Source organism: Glandiceps talaboti, chromosome 3 (genome assembly GCF_964340395.1).
Source record: "Glandiceps talaboti chromosome 3, keGlaTala1.1, whole genome shotgun sequence".
Classification (NCBI taxonomy): domain Eukaryota; kingdom Metazoa; phylum Hemichordata; class Enteropneusta; family Spengelidae; genus Glandiceps; species Glandiceps talaboti.
The window spans coordinates 14,096,038-14,115,664 of NC_135551.1; the positions used below are offsets into that span (position 1 = coordinate 14,096,038).

The 19,627-nt window shown below is 35.5% G+C and overlaps 1 protein-coding gene across 1 annotated transcript; it reads right to left on the reverse strand.

Annotated features, from left to right (window-relative positions):
• Nucleotides 1–2,440: 2,440 nt before the first annotated feature.
• On the reverse strand, nt 2,441–17,667 carry LOC144433077 (cytochrome P450 3A24-like). The gene is made up of 12 exons (XM_078121387.1): nt 17,507–17,667; nt 15,524–15,617; nt 14,727–14,782; nt 11,596–11,692; nt 10,425–10,541; nt 8,877–8,965; nt 8,495–8,643; nt 6,952–7,076; nt 5,226–5,366; nt 4,464–4,822; nt 3,232–3,394; nt 2,441–2,525 (listed from the first exon to the last, which is right to left on the reverse strand). The coding sequence occupies exons 1-12, from the start codon at nt 17,569–17,571 to the stop codon at nt 2,448–2,450; spliced, it is 1,533 nt and encodes a 510-aa protein (XP_077977513.1). The 5' UTR covers nt 17,572–17,667; the 3' UTR covers nt 2,441–2,447.
• Nucleotides 17,668–19,627: the final 1,960 nt, after the last annotated feature.

The following is a 19,627-nucleotide window of genomic DNA, read 5'->3' on the forward strand; positions in this document are numbered from 1 at the left end:
GGCTATTAAAAAACAAAAATAATGATCAGAAGCACACAGCTGTCGACATACAGCCACACAGTGCAAAATTTGAAAGTGCAGAAGATCTTATTCCCCTTCTACCATCACTGTCAGCATGTAATAAAAGTACCTGACACTAAAGAGATGACAATTAATGTATCAGCCAACAAACCAAATCCATACCAAAGTAATGCATATTTCAAAGACCTCCTGGATAAATATCTCCCTCTCCTTCCACTATGGAGTGGCATAATGTTAGGAAACTTAGCATGACTCAAAATGGATCATCCAAAAACCTCCCACTTACAGAAACAAGAGCGACAAATGCAGTTACTGAAAATTGGATAAAAGAAGTGAAATACTTCATAGGAAAACACACCTAAAAATGGCAAGGTTTGTGAATTCATGTACAAATCTCTCAAGCCAAGACTTAAAGACATTGCAGTTATAGCACTGGCACAACAAAAAGTGAAAAAGTGATCAACAGACAATACTGAAGAAGACTGGCACAAAAGGGAGACCCCTTCAATGGAAAGGAGTAGTACATATTACAATCCCCCTTCACAACCACTTAATGTACCTTGCAAGATACAAGTGAAGGGTCTTTGACTGGAAATGTAACTAACAAGCAGTCCAAAGTGTCAGATCCCAGGGCCAGTTTAAAACAACCCAGAGCTGCTACAATAAGATTACATCCATCAGCTGTATCCGTGACAACTGGTTCTATGATGCATCAATATTTACCATGGAATGGGTCTGTAACTCAGAATGGCATGGAAATAAATATGAAAAACACATGCCCAGCTAACAACATGCTGATGATCTACCACAGAATATTGAGTGACAGGACAGATATTCTGCAATAGTTTATTAATCAACAAACAAGGCTTCGCTAAAAGCACATCTGAGTACAAATGTACTTTCTGAAGAATCGGTGGTCTAAAGGAAGAGCAGCATGGTTATCCCAATTTGAAGGCAGACAATTTGACAGTGCTGTAAACTACTGGGGAACAGAATTTACCTACACATATCCTTTACTGACTGCCAATCAGACAATATCTAGGGCATGGAGATGTTCAGTGATACACTGTCCACAGAGATCAACACAATGGACTCACAGAATACCAAGCCTATATGGCACAGTGAATCCTAATCACATATTCTTCCATTGATATAGGAATCATGTGATCTTGGACTCAGTTGAGTACAAAAGCTTATAAAGCCTATAGTGTATGTACAATAACAAAACCACAGCCTTAGCAGATGTTGTTTTACATTCACTTTCAAGTAGGAAGCCATGATAAAATTGTTCTATGAATTAAAAATCCAAAATAAATACCCAATCCACATGGTCACTTTTAAGGTGTCCTTTGTGGATTTATCAAATTATACAATACATTACAGTAATTTACTGTAATTTACAAAGAGCAAGCCACATCAAGCCCTATGGCTTATAGAACACAAAGAATAAATAAATAAATAAATAAATATCACATACATGTCAGTTGGAAATGAAGTTTTTCCTATGGTTAAAGGCCTCATAAAAGTTTACAGTGTCAATGGGAAATTTTATCATTAAATGTTGTAGTTTATCATATATATCCATATGACCAAACTTTGCCATTCAAGTCTTTATATCATGCACAAGCCAGGTTCAACACAAAATATGGAATATATACTTTGGTCATTCTACATCATGACAGTGCGAGTCTATGTCATGACAACGCATGTCTATGTCATTGGTTCTGCCGTGTTCAAAATACAAGTCAAAACACTCAAAATTGCGATAACTTTCCCCAATATTTTTTTTTTAAATTGCTGTCGATGGTACACTTATATTATTCCCAAATATTTTCACTATTCAGCCAGAAAATACTCATGACCTAAGGGTTGTCAAACTCATCTAGTGACAAAGACCCCATAGACCATTTGTATTTTTCTTGGCTCAACGAAGAAAAATATTGACGAATAACAACCACTTTGTTGCCAAGTAATGATTTCCTAAGGTCCATAGATAGACTAACAATAAAACAAAAAGTGGCAAAAGTAATATTTTCAATCTTTGACTTCAAGATGGCATGACATACAAATGGGTGTTTATTTTAGATTTTTAATCTGTAAAACAACTCTACTATGTGTTTCTCATTAAAAAAACAACAAAAACGTGTGTCAAGTCCTTGTTTGTAACTCAAAAAACCTGCAAACAGTTAAACAATGTGTGAAACGTTTGCTATTCTATGAAAAAAAACAAACATTTTTACATATTCCGTAGCTTTTTTACAATTTATTGAGCAATAAATACAGACTTTGTAATACTATATAGTGCTTCATATTATTTTTTTTAAAGTAGAAAAATAAACTTTAAGTAAGATGTTTGATCAATTAAAAATCCCAAATAAATAACAATCTGGCCATTTTAACCTGTATAGAGTTGATGCGAATATTGATCACTTTCTTTTGGTCATCTTCAGCCAAAAACCATTTGGTGGTGTCATTTTTCCGTACTTGGATGGCTGAGGGGGTATCTATGAAAAACAAAATGTGACAAAATATTAATGATGGGTCAAAACTACAAAAATGGCTGAAGAACACCTACAGAACAAAACAAAAATCCAAACAGAAAGTTGACACAAAACTTGACTGGAAAGTCAGAGCATATTTATTAGATGATGTAGTAAACTGTAGAGGTTGAATGAACATAATAAAATACTCTCAGAATACTTCAATAACCCGAGCAACAAAGAGAATTTCTTTGGTCATCTCGGATGGTCAAAGTATTAAGAACAATTATTTTGGAAAATTCTGTGATTATCAATTAGGAGATGGGGTGGGATGTGGTGGGTGGGTTTATGGCAAACGACAATCCATACACCTTTCTAGACATAAACATAACAAGGTACATCATACCCATTTAAGATAGGACAGGAGTTATGGGCACCCCTGGTCCATTTAAAACAGCAAGAACATTCTTTCAAATTTTAGCATGACCCCATAATAAGACAACAATGCAAAATTCAAAATGTAGACCCACTTATAGGGTAGCCCATATACCTGTATAGGTTTTAATTTGAAGCATACTCCTCCAAGGGATTATTAAATCTGTTACAGTAAATGGTAAAAGGTTTGTAAATTTAATTCAATATGCAAATTTTACCAGATTTACCCCCCTCTCAGACTAGGTTAGCAAACCTTGCCATAAAACATGCAAAGAGAACACAATTATTTATTTACCTCTGTTTTAGCACAAGGTTCAAATTTGAAAGTTTGTAGGATTTTCACCAGAGCAACCTTGGCTTCCATTAAGGCAAACCTCATACCAATACAATTACGAGGACCAGCACCAAATGGCAGCCATGCATATGGGCTCCGTTTCTCTTTCTCTTCCTTACTGAATCTGTCCAAAGAATTCATTCATTGTGTACAGTTCACAACAAAAAGTTAATTTTGTCAACCAGCAGTGCAATAAAAAATACCAGATATATATTAACTTCAAATATTTTGATGACTGACAGCTATCTTCATCATAGAATGTGTCTGACATTATCTGATATTTTTACTAAATTGTTGGTGTTTTTTTTATAAAATTACCTCTTGCTGAATCTGTGTTCATTACATAATAAATCATTCACAAGTTCCATAATATGAAAAAACTTACAAAATATTTCTAGTTTTTGCAAAACATTGCGACTGACAGACTGGTAAGAGTAACCTGTGATCAAATCTAATAAGTGCAAGGAGTGATCAGTATTTTACAGTTACAGTACATGTGATTTATTTGCAAATACAGCTGAGGGGGGGGGGGGGGGGGTGTCAAGACTTCATTTTTATATAAACATGGCTACCAATCAGCAGTTGCCAAAATGTTGACATCTTATATTTTCACCGCACAGATGGTTTATGAAATATAATATATTAACTCTTGCTGAAACTGTTTTCATTACAATTTACAACCACAATAAGGAAAAACTTTCTGTGCCTTGCCTGCAAAAGTTGTGACTGACAAGTTTGAAACTTGGTCTAAGACATCCTTATTCCTATTACAGTTCAACCTCATAAAAAAAATCAAATAACATTATTCTAGGTGTAGAGATCAATATGTTTATAAGAGTAACCTGTGATCAAATCCAATAAGTGCAAGGAATGGTGATCAGAATTTTACAGTTACAGTACATGTGATTTATTTGCAAATACAGCTGAATCATATGTATAAGTATTCAATCAAAACTGACTTCCTAAGTGGGCTGATTAACATAATAGTAAACATAGTTTTCAGACTACGAATAGAAAATATTCTACCAGTATGTTATTCAGCCCAGACAGGAATACAGTTTTGATAGTCAATACTCGTACATGATTCAGTTGTTATAAATCTACCTATAACCACAATAACTGACACTTGCTATTTATTCAATGTGATCACACTGTACTACAAACACAAACATTATCTTAAATAAATATAATACCTTTCAGGATTGAACTTTTCCGGCTCTGGCCATAACTGTGGATTGCGATGTATTGTCCAAATTGGTATCAATATATTCATGTCCTTGGGTATAGTGTAACCTTTGACCTGGCAGCTTTCCATACATCTTCTCTCAATTTTAACAGCTGGTGAGTAGAGACGTAAGGATTCTTGTAACACCATATCTAAATATGTCATCTCATGTATGGCTGCGTAGTCCAAATCATCATGCTTTTCCATGACTGTATTGATCTCGGCAACTAATTTATCCTGGACATCTTGGTGAGTTGCAATCAGATTTGATGTATAACCAAGGCACGAACTAACTGTCTCATAACCAGCCAAGAAAAAGATCAAAGCCTGTAAAATATAGAGACAGTCATTACTGACTGTAATAATAGTAAATACTATCTGTTTATAGAGACCTGAAAAAACATCAAAGCCTAGCAAGAAAAAGATTGTAAGCCTGCAATATATAGTATTGAGAGAGAGCAATCACTGACTGTAAGTGTGTAAACATGTTTATGCAGGCCTGAAAAAAAGACATCACAGCCTGCCAAGAAAGAAAATTAAGCCTGTGATATACTGAGAGAGCAATCATTGACTGTAACTTGTAAGAGAATAAACATGTTTATGATGGCCTGAAATGTTGGATTGTGCCTAGTTACTGCCTAAAGTGTTCATAGCATATAGGACCCCAAGGTACATTGTACAGGTGTGAGAGTTGGACAACTTTCACCCTTTAACATATAATTCTCCTTACATTGGCAAGTATTTCATCTGTGTCCAGTCCACAATCTTTGAAGTATCCAATATCCTTTTCTTGAAGTGACTCATCACCTGGTTCATCAGGATGACTTTCTTCTTTATGAGCATTCAGCATCAACTGAAGGAAGTCCACAGGCTAGATATGAAGAAGAAAGATGACATGTTTCAGATATATAGTAAGCACTTCAAACACTTTAAGTTTTTGATAGGTCATAGTTGATTATGAACACTAGACTTAAATTAAATGTGTACCCTTGACCACTAAGTGGCAGTGTGAAACTAGACACCATGAGGTGATAGTTTTACTCCTTGACCGCTACATGAGTCTGACTCTTGACCACTAGGTGGCAGTGTGACTCCTTGACTACAAAGTGAGTGTGATTCTTGACCACTAAGTAGCAGTGTGGCCCTAGATACCATGAAGTGATAGTGTGACTCCTTGACCGCTAAGTGAGTCTGACTCTTGACCATTATTTGGCAGTATGACCCTTTGACCACTAGGTGACAGTCTGGCCCTAGACACCACAAGGTGATAGTGTGACTCCATGACAACTGTGAGTGTGACTCTTTACCACTAGGTGGCAGTATTTACCACATACCACTTGTATGTGGCAGGTGCTGTTATCCATCAACTGTAGATGGTAAGCACTGAGTAGTGAATCAATCAATATGAGGATTAATATTGATAACAGATAAGAAAGAACATGGCTCAGTCAATCATATTGGTTGTATGAAATAACACTTTGTGTGATTTATTATAAAATTGTTTGGGAATCTTGAAGTCATTGGACACTATTATGTACAATGATGTGTTATCAGGTATTATCAGTTTTATTAATACTCTAATTAGTGACATTGCAAAACAGTTCTAGAGATGCAATTTTTTGAAACAATTAAATTGCACCCGACTTAGACTGTTGACAGTCGCTTATGCCTTTTTAGCTACATCTAAAACTAAAGTCGTCGCCGTGCTCCGATCTGCATACTGATAGCGAGGGCCGAAGGTGGCGACGACTTTAGTTTTAGACAAAACGTAGCAAACAAGGTGCGAGCGACTGTCGACAGTCTACACCCAACTTGATGAATAAAATTGTCCAGATTTGTGACCTACACGAGCTAGCGTAATCAAATTATAATGATGGTTTAATACCAAGCACTTACGAAGGCTTCAATGGATTGTATGCTCCTTAGGGAGTTACGGAACTATAATACCGATGATAATGTCGTTTTAATATAAGTCCATGCAGGGGGTGATAACTGCAAAGTGCTTTGAGCACAGAGTGGGAATTAAAGCACTTCATCATGAAAATCCCTCTACCTGGTTGTCAGTCTGTCATTGTACAAAGGGGTTTTTTAATGTGATTTCAGGTGTTGCCATTTATTTTGTATTGTAACTGCAGTTTTTGTAACTTGTCTTTTATGTATATTTGGGGTCCGAGTTTATAGGTGTTTGTCATTTGTGTGGACTGCCTGACATTTGTCAAAGTTTAAATAAATAAAGAAAGAAAGAAAGAAAGAAAGAAAGAAAGAAAGAAAGAAAGAAAGAAAGAAATAAATAAATAAAGAAATAAAGAAATGAATATAAAAACTAACAGTACTATTATTAAACACAATATAAAATGTCATTCACTGAACCATGTTACAATGAATGACAGTGAATTGCAAATTTTCCTCCTTTTCTCCTGAAATGTAACTATAGACCATAAAAAAAGTGCATTGACCTTTTCTCCAGCAGTGTCACTTTGTCTAATCTTCACTGTTTCTTTTATTACATCTTCAAAAAACTGTGTTGCATCTTTTGGTAAAAAGGAGAGATTCAACTTTGCTGCAAGGCTGGGGAACATTACTAAAAGATGCAAAGAGAAGTCATGATTATATACTTTGACTTAATGATGTAAAATTGCAAGTTGCCAATTATACATAAGATATAATTATTTGACCCCTATTTATATGCAGAGTAGGTCAAAGTCATCTAGCACAATAGGGAACTTGCAAACCCACCATGTTGAATGTTGCATCATGGGAAATGTGATAATAAATACTAATCAATTAGTATTGTAAACAATGTTGATACATTGTTTGCAACCACAAATAATCACTTCATAGTTTCACCCTGACAATTGTGTGAGGTTAATTTTATCGGTAGCTCCAGCTTAGGTATTACATTAACCACAGATAATCCCATAGTCCTTTGCATCTGAGCACGCTCAGTCTGGATTGCAAGTTCCCTATTAATGAGTGTCATCTTCATCTGACCCCTTTTTCATATGCAGAGGAGGCCTTTAATCTTCAATAATTTTCATACCTCAACAAATTTGATTTTGATGACTTTTTCCTCACACACAGTCAAGTGAACTTGGCATTTATGCAAATATGCCAACCTCAGTATGGTCATTGGTACTTAGGATGGGTGAAAGCTACCATAATGAGTATGACACATTATATTTGTCAACAAACACTTATCCAGACATGTGTATCAGCTGACCACTTAGTGACTTACAACTTACAAACGATGTTGCTTTGGTGTTTCACTCATGTGACATGCCATTTTTACACACACGCACATGTTTTCAGATACAAGGGAAACAATTATAGAGATGTGCTACACACAATTTGGGATGTAGAAGTAGACACGTTAACATGTTGATTATCAGCTAGAAAGTTTACAAATGAAGCCATTAAAGTCATTAAGTAATGTAATGTTTTCAACAGAAGCCTGTTTCTACTGCACTGTGAAAGAATAGCAAATTGCTTAAATTATCACTTTTCAATGTGATTGGGCAAAGGATTATCGATGCGGTTTGTTTCTGAGTGGCTAAAGTCCTTGGGCAAGGTTTGAACCATGACTGCGCCTTAGTCAACCCAGCTGTATAATTGGGGACCTGGTAGGATAGAGGTTGCAATGTGAATGCTTTAATCCTATGTGCGTATATGTTTGCAATGTACTGTATGCTCCCCAGGGAGTTGAGGAAGTATAAAGGGCCATTGTGCCACTATAGATCCGAGCCAGGGGTAATAATTGTAAAGTGCTTTAAGCTCCCAGACTGGGTGGGAAAGTGCTATATAAGAACCACATTACTATTATTATAGGGATAATGCTGTGTGTGTTGTATCATTGTTAGTCTGGAGTTTAAGCGTGTCTATCTTATGTGAAATGCACCCTGTTCCATTGAGTGAAACAAGAAGCCTTAGCCCAGTATATATTTTCTTCTGTACCTTAATATGGATACGAAGATTATAAATAAAACATCTCTCAATACTTACTGATAAGAAGTATACTTGGATTAAGTAATTTGATATCAAAGACAGCCCTGGAGTGTTTCACAAACGGATTGTCTGGGCTATTTTGAGAGTCTACTTTGATACCAAATGCTGCCGAGCCAATACAATCAATACTGTAACAACCATACACTCTAAAAATATAACAAATTTGGTGTTTTAAGATTGTAGAGGACTTTATCAACAATTATTGTACAAACATAAACTTGGAAAAGATCAAATAAATCTGTATAGGCAGGGCCATAATGTAATAACTATAAACTGAAAATGTTAAACAGATTTATTGTGTTGAGCCTGAATGTAACAACTATATGCTCTCTGAAAGTGGGAAAAGTGTATTTTTTTAAATCATCAATTTTCTGCTCACCTTTTAAACTCTGTGTCTTTCCCTTCTTCTACATCCTTCATCAGGTTTGAAACCAATGTATCAGCACAGCCCTTCACAACGTTAAACATCTGCAAAAAAAAAAAAAATTTCAAATATCAGCAAAGCTCTCAACAATCTGAAGAGTTCTATTGATGTACTAGTTAGATTTTGTTGGCACATGATGGTTAATTGGTGATGTAATTAAACATTCAATTAGTGGTGAAAGCCTATAATTACTATGTACACATACGTAAAAGCAACGCAATTGATAATTATCTAATGGTAAATATTATATTAATTAATTCAAAATCTAGGCCCTTGGACAAATTGAAAACAATCTATTAACAAAATTCTAAACAACTGTTTTTTAATGCCCTCAGGTATGTGAAATGGTATAAATTTGTATTGCAACTTGATAAAAGAGTTTTCTTTACGTAAGAACTGTAAAAGCTCAAATCTGACTGGTGAGTTTCCCTTCATAATTTAATTTAAAAACTTCCAGTGGGTCTTTGGATCAGTTGTCCTGTTAGGAGAGTGTCTATATCCTCCAACCACAACTTTTCTGTGGTTCCTCCTAGCCTTGCTGCTGCCATTAGTTTCTGATTAGCTAAAATGCTTCAAGAGCATGCAAGATTTAAACCATGACTGTACCCCAGTCAACCCAGCTGTATAATTGAAGACTAGGAGACTGTACCCCAGTCAACCCAGCTGTATAATTGGAGACTTGGAGACTGTACCTCAGTCAACCCAGCTGTATAATTGGAGACTTGGAGACTGTACCCCAGTCAACCCAGCTGTATAATAGGAGACTTGGAGACTGTACCCCAGTCAACCCAGCTGTATAATTGGAGACTTGGAGACTGTACCCCAGTCAACCCAGCTGTATAATTGGAGACTTGGAGACTGTACCCCAGTCAACCCAGCTGTATAATTGGAGACTTGGAGACTGTACCCCAGTCAACCCAGCTGTATAATTGGAGACTTGGAGACTGTACCCCAGTCAACCCAGCTGTATAATAGGAGACTTGGAGACTGTACCATAGTCAACCCAGCTGTATAATAGGAGACTTGGAGACTGTACCATAGTCAACCCAGCTGTATAATAGGAGACTTGGAGACTGTACCATAGTCAACCCAGCTGTATAATAGGAGACTTGGAGACTGTACCCTAGTCAACCCAGCTGTATAATAGGAGACTTGGAGACTGTAACCCAGTCAACCCAGCTGTATAATAGGAGACTTGATGCCTGCACCCTACATGTACATGTACATTGTAGTCAAACCAGCTGTACAATAGGAGACTTGGAATACATTTAGGTCTATGTTATGGATAATAATAACTGTCAACCCTCATGGAAAGAGGTAAAAATACCTACATGTATGATGCTATTGAGACTAAATAGAATTATGTATTCTAAACATCCAGTGGGCTATAAGTATAATATTAAGGCAGTGATATGGTTGTCTGACTGGTGGAGCATGTCATCATGAGTTGGACCCTAGATGTTGGAGAGCTCTGGACTCTCCAACTTCGATGACTAGACCTACCTTTTTCATCTTCGATCCACTGAAGGCTGGCGTAAGGATATTCCTTGTATACTTCCAGTGAAGGCCTTCAATAATAGTTAGACTAGATGTAAATGGTTTTATCTGGACTTTAACTTTCTGTAAAATAAAAAAAGTGATATATTAATTAAAATTATATCATATGTATATGATTTGATTGGTTAACAAGTTATGATGTATTTTGCCACATATCAATTTTCTTGATAGGCCTTGTGTAATGAGGGTTAATGTGCCAAACTGTACAACATTCTACTAGCATACTTTACTGAGTCCCTTTAATATTTAAATGAGTTATTTGAATGCCTATCACTAAATGGTACCAAAATAGACAGACTCAGAATATAATGTAAAATAAACAGTCAAATTAATAAATAATTCATAAAAAATAATCTAAGGTATATCATACATTTTTTCCTTGGCTGAAGAAAGAGAGTGATTAGGGATTAATATCTAATCCAGATTATACTTCTTGTACAATGTACATTTCTACAATTTCTCATCAAATCTTATTCAGAAACTGGCTTTATAGTACTTTACTTGAAACTTACATTACAATGGAAAATCTTGTAGATTATTATTGTAATATTCATTAAAGGGACATATGCTCTGTGACGTTTGTGTAGTAAACTGTTTTGTCATTTTTGTTTCCAAATAAAAGGTTACTAATTTCTTATATTTTACCCTATAACAACTTGTCTAATAACCAGAAGTCACTGGCTAAATTCTTACACCTTACTCTTATAAAAAATAAGATATGGTAAGTGTATTTATATGTTTGCCAAATCAAAAGATATCAAACACACTTCGATAAGACAAAGCATCTGTGTATGCACACCTGCCTAACTTACAACATGTTGGCCTCAAGCCAGAAAGTGCATGTGGCAGATAAAATCATCCAGGAAGTGTGCCAAAAGTATGTTTTCCATCATCATCAACAACAACAACAACAACAACAACAACAACAACAACAACACAAATATTTGGGTAAAAGTGACACTATTGACAGATATTGTCCCCTAGCTGATGATGTAACACTATCACTATGTCACCGTTTTGTTGTTGTTGTTGTTGTTGTTGGTTTTTTGGGGGTTTTTTTTTGTTTTTTTTGTGGTATGAATACATGGAATGCAGATGAAATTCAGAAATCTTTTACCTTTCTATTTGGAAAGTGACTGAACTGTTTGACCAGTATCTCCTTCACCATATCAACATCCGATATAACCATCAATGGTTGTCTTGCTAGATACATACTGTAATCAACATATGTCACATGGACCACTCATAGTATTTCTGAATATTTTCTTTGTTCAGCCAAGGGAGATCGAAATAAGTGGCCTGAGGGGCCTTGTCACTACGAGTCGAGTAGTGACAAAACCTTTAGTATTTTCTGGCTGAATGTAGAAAAATATTGAGGAATAAGATAATTATACTGCAGAATGTAATTGGAGAGAAACACAAATTTAAGTTTGCAAACAAAATGCATTAAAAATTAGGAAAATGACGGAAATTTTGAACTACTTTGGCCTGATACTGACTCAGTGACATTGCTGAACAATAAAATGATGAAAAGGAGCAATGTTATAAAGATTCTTGTTGAGGCAGATGATGGAAAGTGGCAATGTTGTTTAAGCTTGGATCACACCATACAGTAATGTGTATGTCGCTACACATATTTGACACACAGCAACAAGGTCCCTTAGACTGTCAATCATATTTTCCGTGACCAAATAAAGGAAGAATTGTGGGAATAACATGCCAATGTTCAATGTAATCATAATTGGTCTTATCACTGGTCCATAGTAGAGTTGTCATGAAGTAAATAATGAACTGTGTAACAAAACAACATAACTACAACTTTATTACCTGTGTGTATAAGTCAAGATTGACACACTATCCTGACAGCGAATTCTTAGACTCTCTCACAGTCGAGCTTCGCATTTATCAAACAGCTAAAACTTGGGTTGTTTTGTATGTATCTACTGCATAATTGTACTCGTATACTAGTATCCCAGTATCCCTAGCCCTGTACTGTGTACCCTCATTGATCACATAGGGCTAACCTTTTGTTGATGTGTTAGGCGAAGCCTAACACATGTACATCAACAAAAGATTAGCTCTATGTAATCGATGGGGGCGTATAGTACAGGGATACTGGGATACTAGTATATGAGTACAATTATGCAGTAGATACATACAAAACAACCCAAGTTTTAGCTATTTATGCAAAGTTCCAAGGTCTGTGAGAGAGTCTAGCGAATTCTATATCAAGACACAGGAGTTGGGAGGAACGATTTCTAATATTAATCTCTTAATTTCCCTATATTTCAAATAAAGTTTCAAAAATTACAATCATATAACTTTCATTTCCTTTGGGTGTCTTTTTCCTATTCTCTGTTGTTATCACTGTCTTATCAGTGTTTGTCACCTTTGCACTAATATTAAGTGCACAGCTAATAATCCTAGAACAATCTCACAGGCTACTTTTAATAATCCAGTCAGTCTAGCGGAAATTTAGGCCGAACCTTGACATAATTGCCACATAAATAATTTTTAGTGCATCTTGCTCAGAATTTTACGTTGAATAACATATCAAAAGTCTAGAAAAAATTAAGTGGTGGAACATGGGGGAAAATGACATTTCTTAACTAGCATAATTAGTGAAGAAATAATATTCATGAAATATAATTTGTTCAAAAACCAGTGAAAGTAACATATGTCTATGGGTAGGTCTAAGGTCATGAATTACTTTTGGGGACTATATGATTGTACACACATTCCTATTAAATTTAAACAGACTTAATGTGTGTAATTTAATCACTTTAGTTAAGGTTACAGATTACATGTAACGCACAATAAGTATACATTTTTGTGAATGCCCATGTGAGTAGTATCTATCTATGTAACTATCATTAGATAATGGAGTGCTTGAATACCTTCCTTTCATCATTAAATATTTCCATTGTTAGATAAATGTGCATGTTAAACAATTGTTAATTAGTTTGATTAACATGTAAAAACAATGTATTAGTAATCCTACATATTTTCTGTTCATAAATAGTTATTGACGTTCCATTTTGAGTGAACTTTTCAATCATCAAACCACTCCAAAGTAAGATAAACAATAGTAATGCAGATTACATGTAACATACAATAAGTATACATTTTTGAATACCACTGTGAGTAGTATGTCTGTCAATAGGTATTGTAGTACTTGAATACATCCCTTTCATCATCAAATACCTCCCTTGTTAGATAACTATGCGTGTTAAACAATATAGAGAAAACAAAGGTATTATTATTTAATAGAAATATTAGATTATTAAAATATCAATTAGATATCGCGATCGTATATAGCTAGCTATAAGTATCTAGGGATAGAATTGCAACCCAATGGTAAGTTTGATCATGAAAAGACAAACTTTATAAAAAGGCAACAAAGGCGTTCTACTCTATTAGAAAATTAATCACTTCATCCACTAATATAAACATTCCAACATGGATCAACATTTTTCATCACGCTATTAGACCCATACTAACATACCGTATGGTTGTGAAATTTAGGGAGCAGAAAAATACACATGATCAAACACCAATATAGAAACTAAACATCAAATTATCCTAAGATTTTTGGAACATAGACATGATAGAAGACCAAGTTCCAGCACATCTGAAGTATCCCAGCACATCCACATCGAATCACCAGGACATTCAGTCAACATAAACAATGTAAATATTCTTGACACCGAAACTAGGGGAATGAAAGAAGTCATATACATCCGGGCACTTAAAACCATCACCCTTATACCTATCCATAGACAAGTTACTTGCTAGGTTTGTTTGCGAAAACAACATTTTATGAATATGGCATTCCCGCTAATTATGCTAATTAATAAAAAAATCTCAATTTTTCACCATGTTCCACCACTTAGATTTTTCTAGACTTTTGATATGCTGTTCAGCACAAAATTCTGAATAAGATGCACTAACAATAATTTCTGTTGCAATTATGTCCGGGGTCAAATCTTATTTTGACTGGACTATTTGCCCAAATAACACATTACTACATGTAACAGTGGGAACAATCTACGGGTTGTCCTATGTCAGATTCATGCAACACACTCATGTCATGTACACTCCTGAATGGAAATCTGAATATCTTGAATGTATACCGGTAGCTTTGTGTTTATCTTTATCTATATAAATAAAATCACTGGGAGCAATGCCTTAGCACCAAAACAATGATTTAAAAAAACAAACCAGAGTTTATGTAATGATAAAACTTACCCAAACACCTTTCCATACTCTTTTTCCCATCTCATCAGACTTTCCTGAAAACCTACCTGGAATAAATTGAGAATTAAAATCAATATATTTAACAATAAAAAATCTTATTAAAACTTATCATACAAGATACATAATCATGAACATATACTCACACTCAAACATGCATGCACGCACATGCACACACACACACCTACACACACATACACACACACACACATATATGCACACATTCACACAAACGTATTGTTAAGTAACTCAATTCTCGGTACCTACAATAGAATTCTACCACCTAGGTTTTTCACCAAAATGTGGATTATTCAATTTCTTGCAATTAGTCGACCATGAAAATACCTTTACTAGTATTCTGTAATTTGAGATTTGTGCTTTCTTCAAATTAAACTACCTGAACCACCTCTTAGTTCTTTTTGTTAATTTCAATTTTAACAGAACCTTCTTCATAAGTTAACTCAAGTATAATTCTATTTTTGTATCAATTAGTAAAGATATCACATTATATACTGTGGTAGTTTTTATCATCATCATCATCATCATCATCATCATCATCATCATCATTTTGCCCCCCCCCACCACCACCACCACCACCACCAACATCACCCACTACCATCATCATTATCATCCTCACCACCACCACCACCACCACCTTATGTTCATCTGCTATGTTAATATTCTATAACTCTATCATTATTTTGTAGTGAAATGATGTCCTTGTCTTGTTCAGTTTGACTTCAGACTCAATATCATGATTCAATGATGACTGGTTGAGTTAGGTCACCTACTGTCATCAAACTAACAAATGATCCAAGTAATGGCCATGGCTTTGGACCTGACAGACCAAGCTTATTGAATGTTGAGTAGGGATACACAGAATATCTAGGGGAAAAAAATACAAAATGACAAAATGACAAAATGATTATGAGCTGTGTTTATGTTAACCGATATATACTACTGTTGTGGACCTAATGAGCAACTCAGAAATTACACCTGCTTGCATCATGGTGCATGTGGGTCCTTGACTCAATTGTGATGGTCACTTGACACTTGAAAAACAAAATAAAAAATATAAAGATTCACAATTGATAAACTTGCTGAATTGAGCTAATGGAGAGTCAACACATATCAGTGTGTTTTTATTTAAAAAATCAAGATACTTACTTTCTTTTTGTGATATAGTGAAAAAATGTAGCATATCAAAATTATATAATTCAATATGATTCTTTCAGATTTTGTGTGTCTTATATGAAAATAATAAGTGAAACTCATCATCTATTTCATTACTATTATTACATCTGTGACAGATTCTTTCATTTCTTAAAGGTAACCTTGGTTTACTTTGTCTTCCTATTTCTATACCCAAATTATGATCACTTAATCTAAATTTTGACAAATTTCTATGTACATGTAGTGTAAAATCTAATACATGAATTACTTATATAAGTAGTCTTTAAACTTAAATTTATTTCTTGAAAATTCTTTAAGTACATAATTTGTTACCACTTCCATCTTTCCTTGTATCGTTGAATAAATTTGTTCTCCAAGCAATTAAATATACATTAGATAATTTCTGCCTTATTTTCTTTTTTGAACTGATATGATTTAACTCCAAATGATTTGAACACTTTAGTATGATTGTAACTTCCAAACTTCTGATGAACAAACATTTTTCCAGCATGAATTTATAACACTATTTACTTTAAGTGCCTTTTTTTTTCTCAGAATGTGATTACTTGGCAAACTATTTAATCTACTCCGATATTTAAACACAGACATGTATATGAAGACTAATCTTTTAATGGCAGTCTATCTATCTCAGCTCTAACTCCTTCAAATGGTGTAGGTTTTACTCACACCTAAACTAAACCTGTAATAAGACATGTACGTACATACATAATCTTTCTAGACAGTTACTTAACATTTCTAATTTCAGTTGTCCAAATTTTTGAAGCATTATGAAAGAATTGGTATGATTAAGCCATCAAGAAATATAAATACAGTTTTGGATTCAACATTTTTGTCATGTAGTACAGATTTTTTTTATATGTTTATACTGCTTTCAAGTTTATTTCAAGCCTTATTATTCAGGTTTACTTGATTTTGAATAAACTTTGAAAGTTTCCATTTGGAGTAAAGATTACACCAACATATGTATACTACCTATTAAACTGCTTCAATTACATTTAATATTCTCAAAACAAAATGACTGATTTGCAATAATTTGACAAGCAAAAAGTCTGATGGCATCAAACTATGTCAACCATAATTTACTATGACCAGCTCTGAACTCTCAATAATCTTGTCTTATATTTTATGCTAATAAAATTCTACCTAGCTCTGGAAATATGCACTCCACCAACCCAAACACTTATCAGCGTTAGGGAGCCATCAATAATTACAAGGGTAGGGCCGGGGAATTGGGGAGGTCACTTTCTATAAAGCAGTTCTTAGAGGAGCTGGGGAGGGGGCATATTTTAGAAAATGTGCTATGAGGAGGGGCAGATTTTTCTTTGACCCATTATGTTGTCTAATTTTGCTGGAATTAGGGGAGGGTCATATTATACCTCAGACCACACTGCAGCATTGCACCCGGCCCTGGTTTCACCCTCCCTGTATAATGAACTCCCCCTTTATATATGGGAGTGATGCATATTATCCCATGCACAAACTTGAAAATTGTCCAATCAAAAACAAGATGAAGGTTCAAGTCTTTGTTTTTTAGGTTTACATCGGTATTATATGAAATACAGGAAGTAAATCACACTTACATATAAAATAACAGGATGCATAGAGCAACCAACCACCAGGTGAGAGAAAACCAAAGGATTTCCATTTCGTCTGATTTCGTCAGATAAAACTAGCTGCTGGAATTTGTGTTCTACTTGGTGTGCGTTCAGCTGTCGTGTGTACGCAGATAATACTATACTTCTTGCACTGTCTTGAAGATCTCGGGTTTGTTATTCGCGTGCACGGACTTGGCGCTGTTCCTAAGTTCACCACTAGAGGGCGATCCGAAGGGTCACCAAGCGCGCGCGTGCGATTCGAAGCCCCTCGAGCTCCTGACTAGTCTATCAGCTAGCCCTCGGATGTTCTTCCGATAAAATACGACACACAGCCGAACAACGCTATCGAGGATGGAACATCAGAGTGTTCGGGCAAGCCCTCACACATGCGAACTTCGTTCGCTTATAGTTAATTATAGCATCGAAAGAAAGCCCGAACGTCTAGCAGCAAGACTAGCTCCTGACCGGATTCCTTCATGAACTAAGGCAAAAGCCTTGCTTTTACTTTGTCCCTTTTCTGATGAAACAACCCACCATCACAATATATGGAAGCCCTCCTAAACATCATCATGAAACGTAAAAACTTGTATGTGGATGCATTGGCTCCCCGGGGGGCAACTCCCAATGACGGCTATACGGGAAAGTCCGCGCGAAAGGGGTCGTTTTTTATGCTGGTTGGTATCAGAAAGGGTATACTTTTCATGAAGTGTTGGTATCAGAAAGGGTCTGTAAATTAGACTATGCAATCTGGAAGCGTTTCAACGTGTTTTTCTTCCTTGAAAACTTCTCTCGTCGCTCATGCCGGGCACTTCAGATCTAGGGCCTCCTCCCCCTGAAAACCCTTGGTTTTAGTCACGTACAGCATGCAATATTCCTGCAACCATAACCAGACTGAGCTCGAGCGTGTCTCCAGCAATGATATAATGTGTAAACATCCAAAAATCCAAGAACCGGACCATAATGATAATTATCAACATATAGATGATGATGGGGTTATCAGATTTGTAGTACCACCATCAACACAACAGATCTAGACTGAGTGCTAGTGGACTGAAACGTTAATTGCGAACAAGGACAGTTCGATCAGTACCGTAGCCTGTGGAGGGGGGGGGGGACAAGGGGGGCAGCTGCCCCCCTGAGATTTTGGAATAAAGAAAGAAAAAAAGCTACTTTTTGAATACATAGCGATGCTATTAAAATCGTCATTTACGTGACGATTCCTAGCATGCGCGATTTAAATGGATAGTTCACTAAAGTGACTGTACACTGTCACTCCTGACTAATATGTATCTTATATCGCTATTGTACGCTGGCTTAACTTTGAATAAAAATGTGTCCAGTTCAAAATTGTAACTTTTTACAGCAAATTAAAAGTTCTTTGTGCGGGAAAGTACAAAAGAAGTGCGCACATGCACTGTGCATTTTCCGCGAGTAACAGTAGTCTTGAAAGTCTCCTTCATTTGAAGATAGCAAGTCGCAATTATAATGGCAGCGAGTGAAACTCAAAAAAAAAAGACGGAAAAAGTCGTTCAACGTGAGGTCGCCTGCTATGCTGCATGCAGTGACTCCGAAGATGCGCTCGATCTCATTTACATCTTGTTCTTTATATTAAAACATTTCCGATACTGATAAAAACGGCAGATCTCTTTTTGGAATATTTGGTGGCCCTGAAAAAACTATTAAGGTTATAGACCACGTTCAATGTCCCTTGCTGATATTGGTTTGCAGTTAAGAAAGTAATGATTATACACTAGGTACGCAGTTTAAGATCCACTATTTGAAGATATTTCTTTCAATAATTGTGTTCGACGTTGTCTTTGGTTAAAATGTTGTTTGATATAATTATCTCATTGCACACTGACACTAGCGTTATTCCGCAATTCATTTTGAAGCGACAATTTGCTATGGAAAGAATGGCCCTGAATTTGTAAACAGAGCTGTACCTTCGACATCAAAATCCAAACTTCAGTTTCCATTATAATGATAATGGCAAGGAGAATTCACTGAGTTCACCTTGGGTTGGAAGTTGGGTAAAGAAAATGATTATTTTGTTGTGTTACTTATTTGAGAAAGCACCATCCATCTTTTTTACTTTGAATGTGACAT

Excerpts from the sequence above, each read along its gene's own strand:
- LOC144433077 (XM_078121387.1), bottom strand. The coding sequence starts at position 17,571 with ATGGAAATCCTTTGGTTTTCTCTCACCTGGTGGTTGGTTGCTCTATGC. Across the intron at positions 11,693-14,726 it reads GAGTATGGAAAGGTGTTTGG|TATGTATCTAGCAAGACAAC; the intron begins GTAAGTTTTATC and ends TGTTGATTACAG. Across the intron at positions 4,823-5,225 it reads CAGATGAAATACTTGCCAAT|GCTTTGATCTTTTTCTTGGC; the intron begins GTAAGGAGAATT and ends TATATTTTACAG.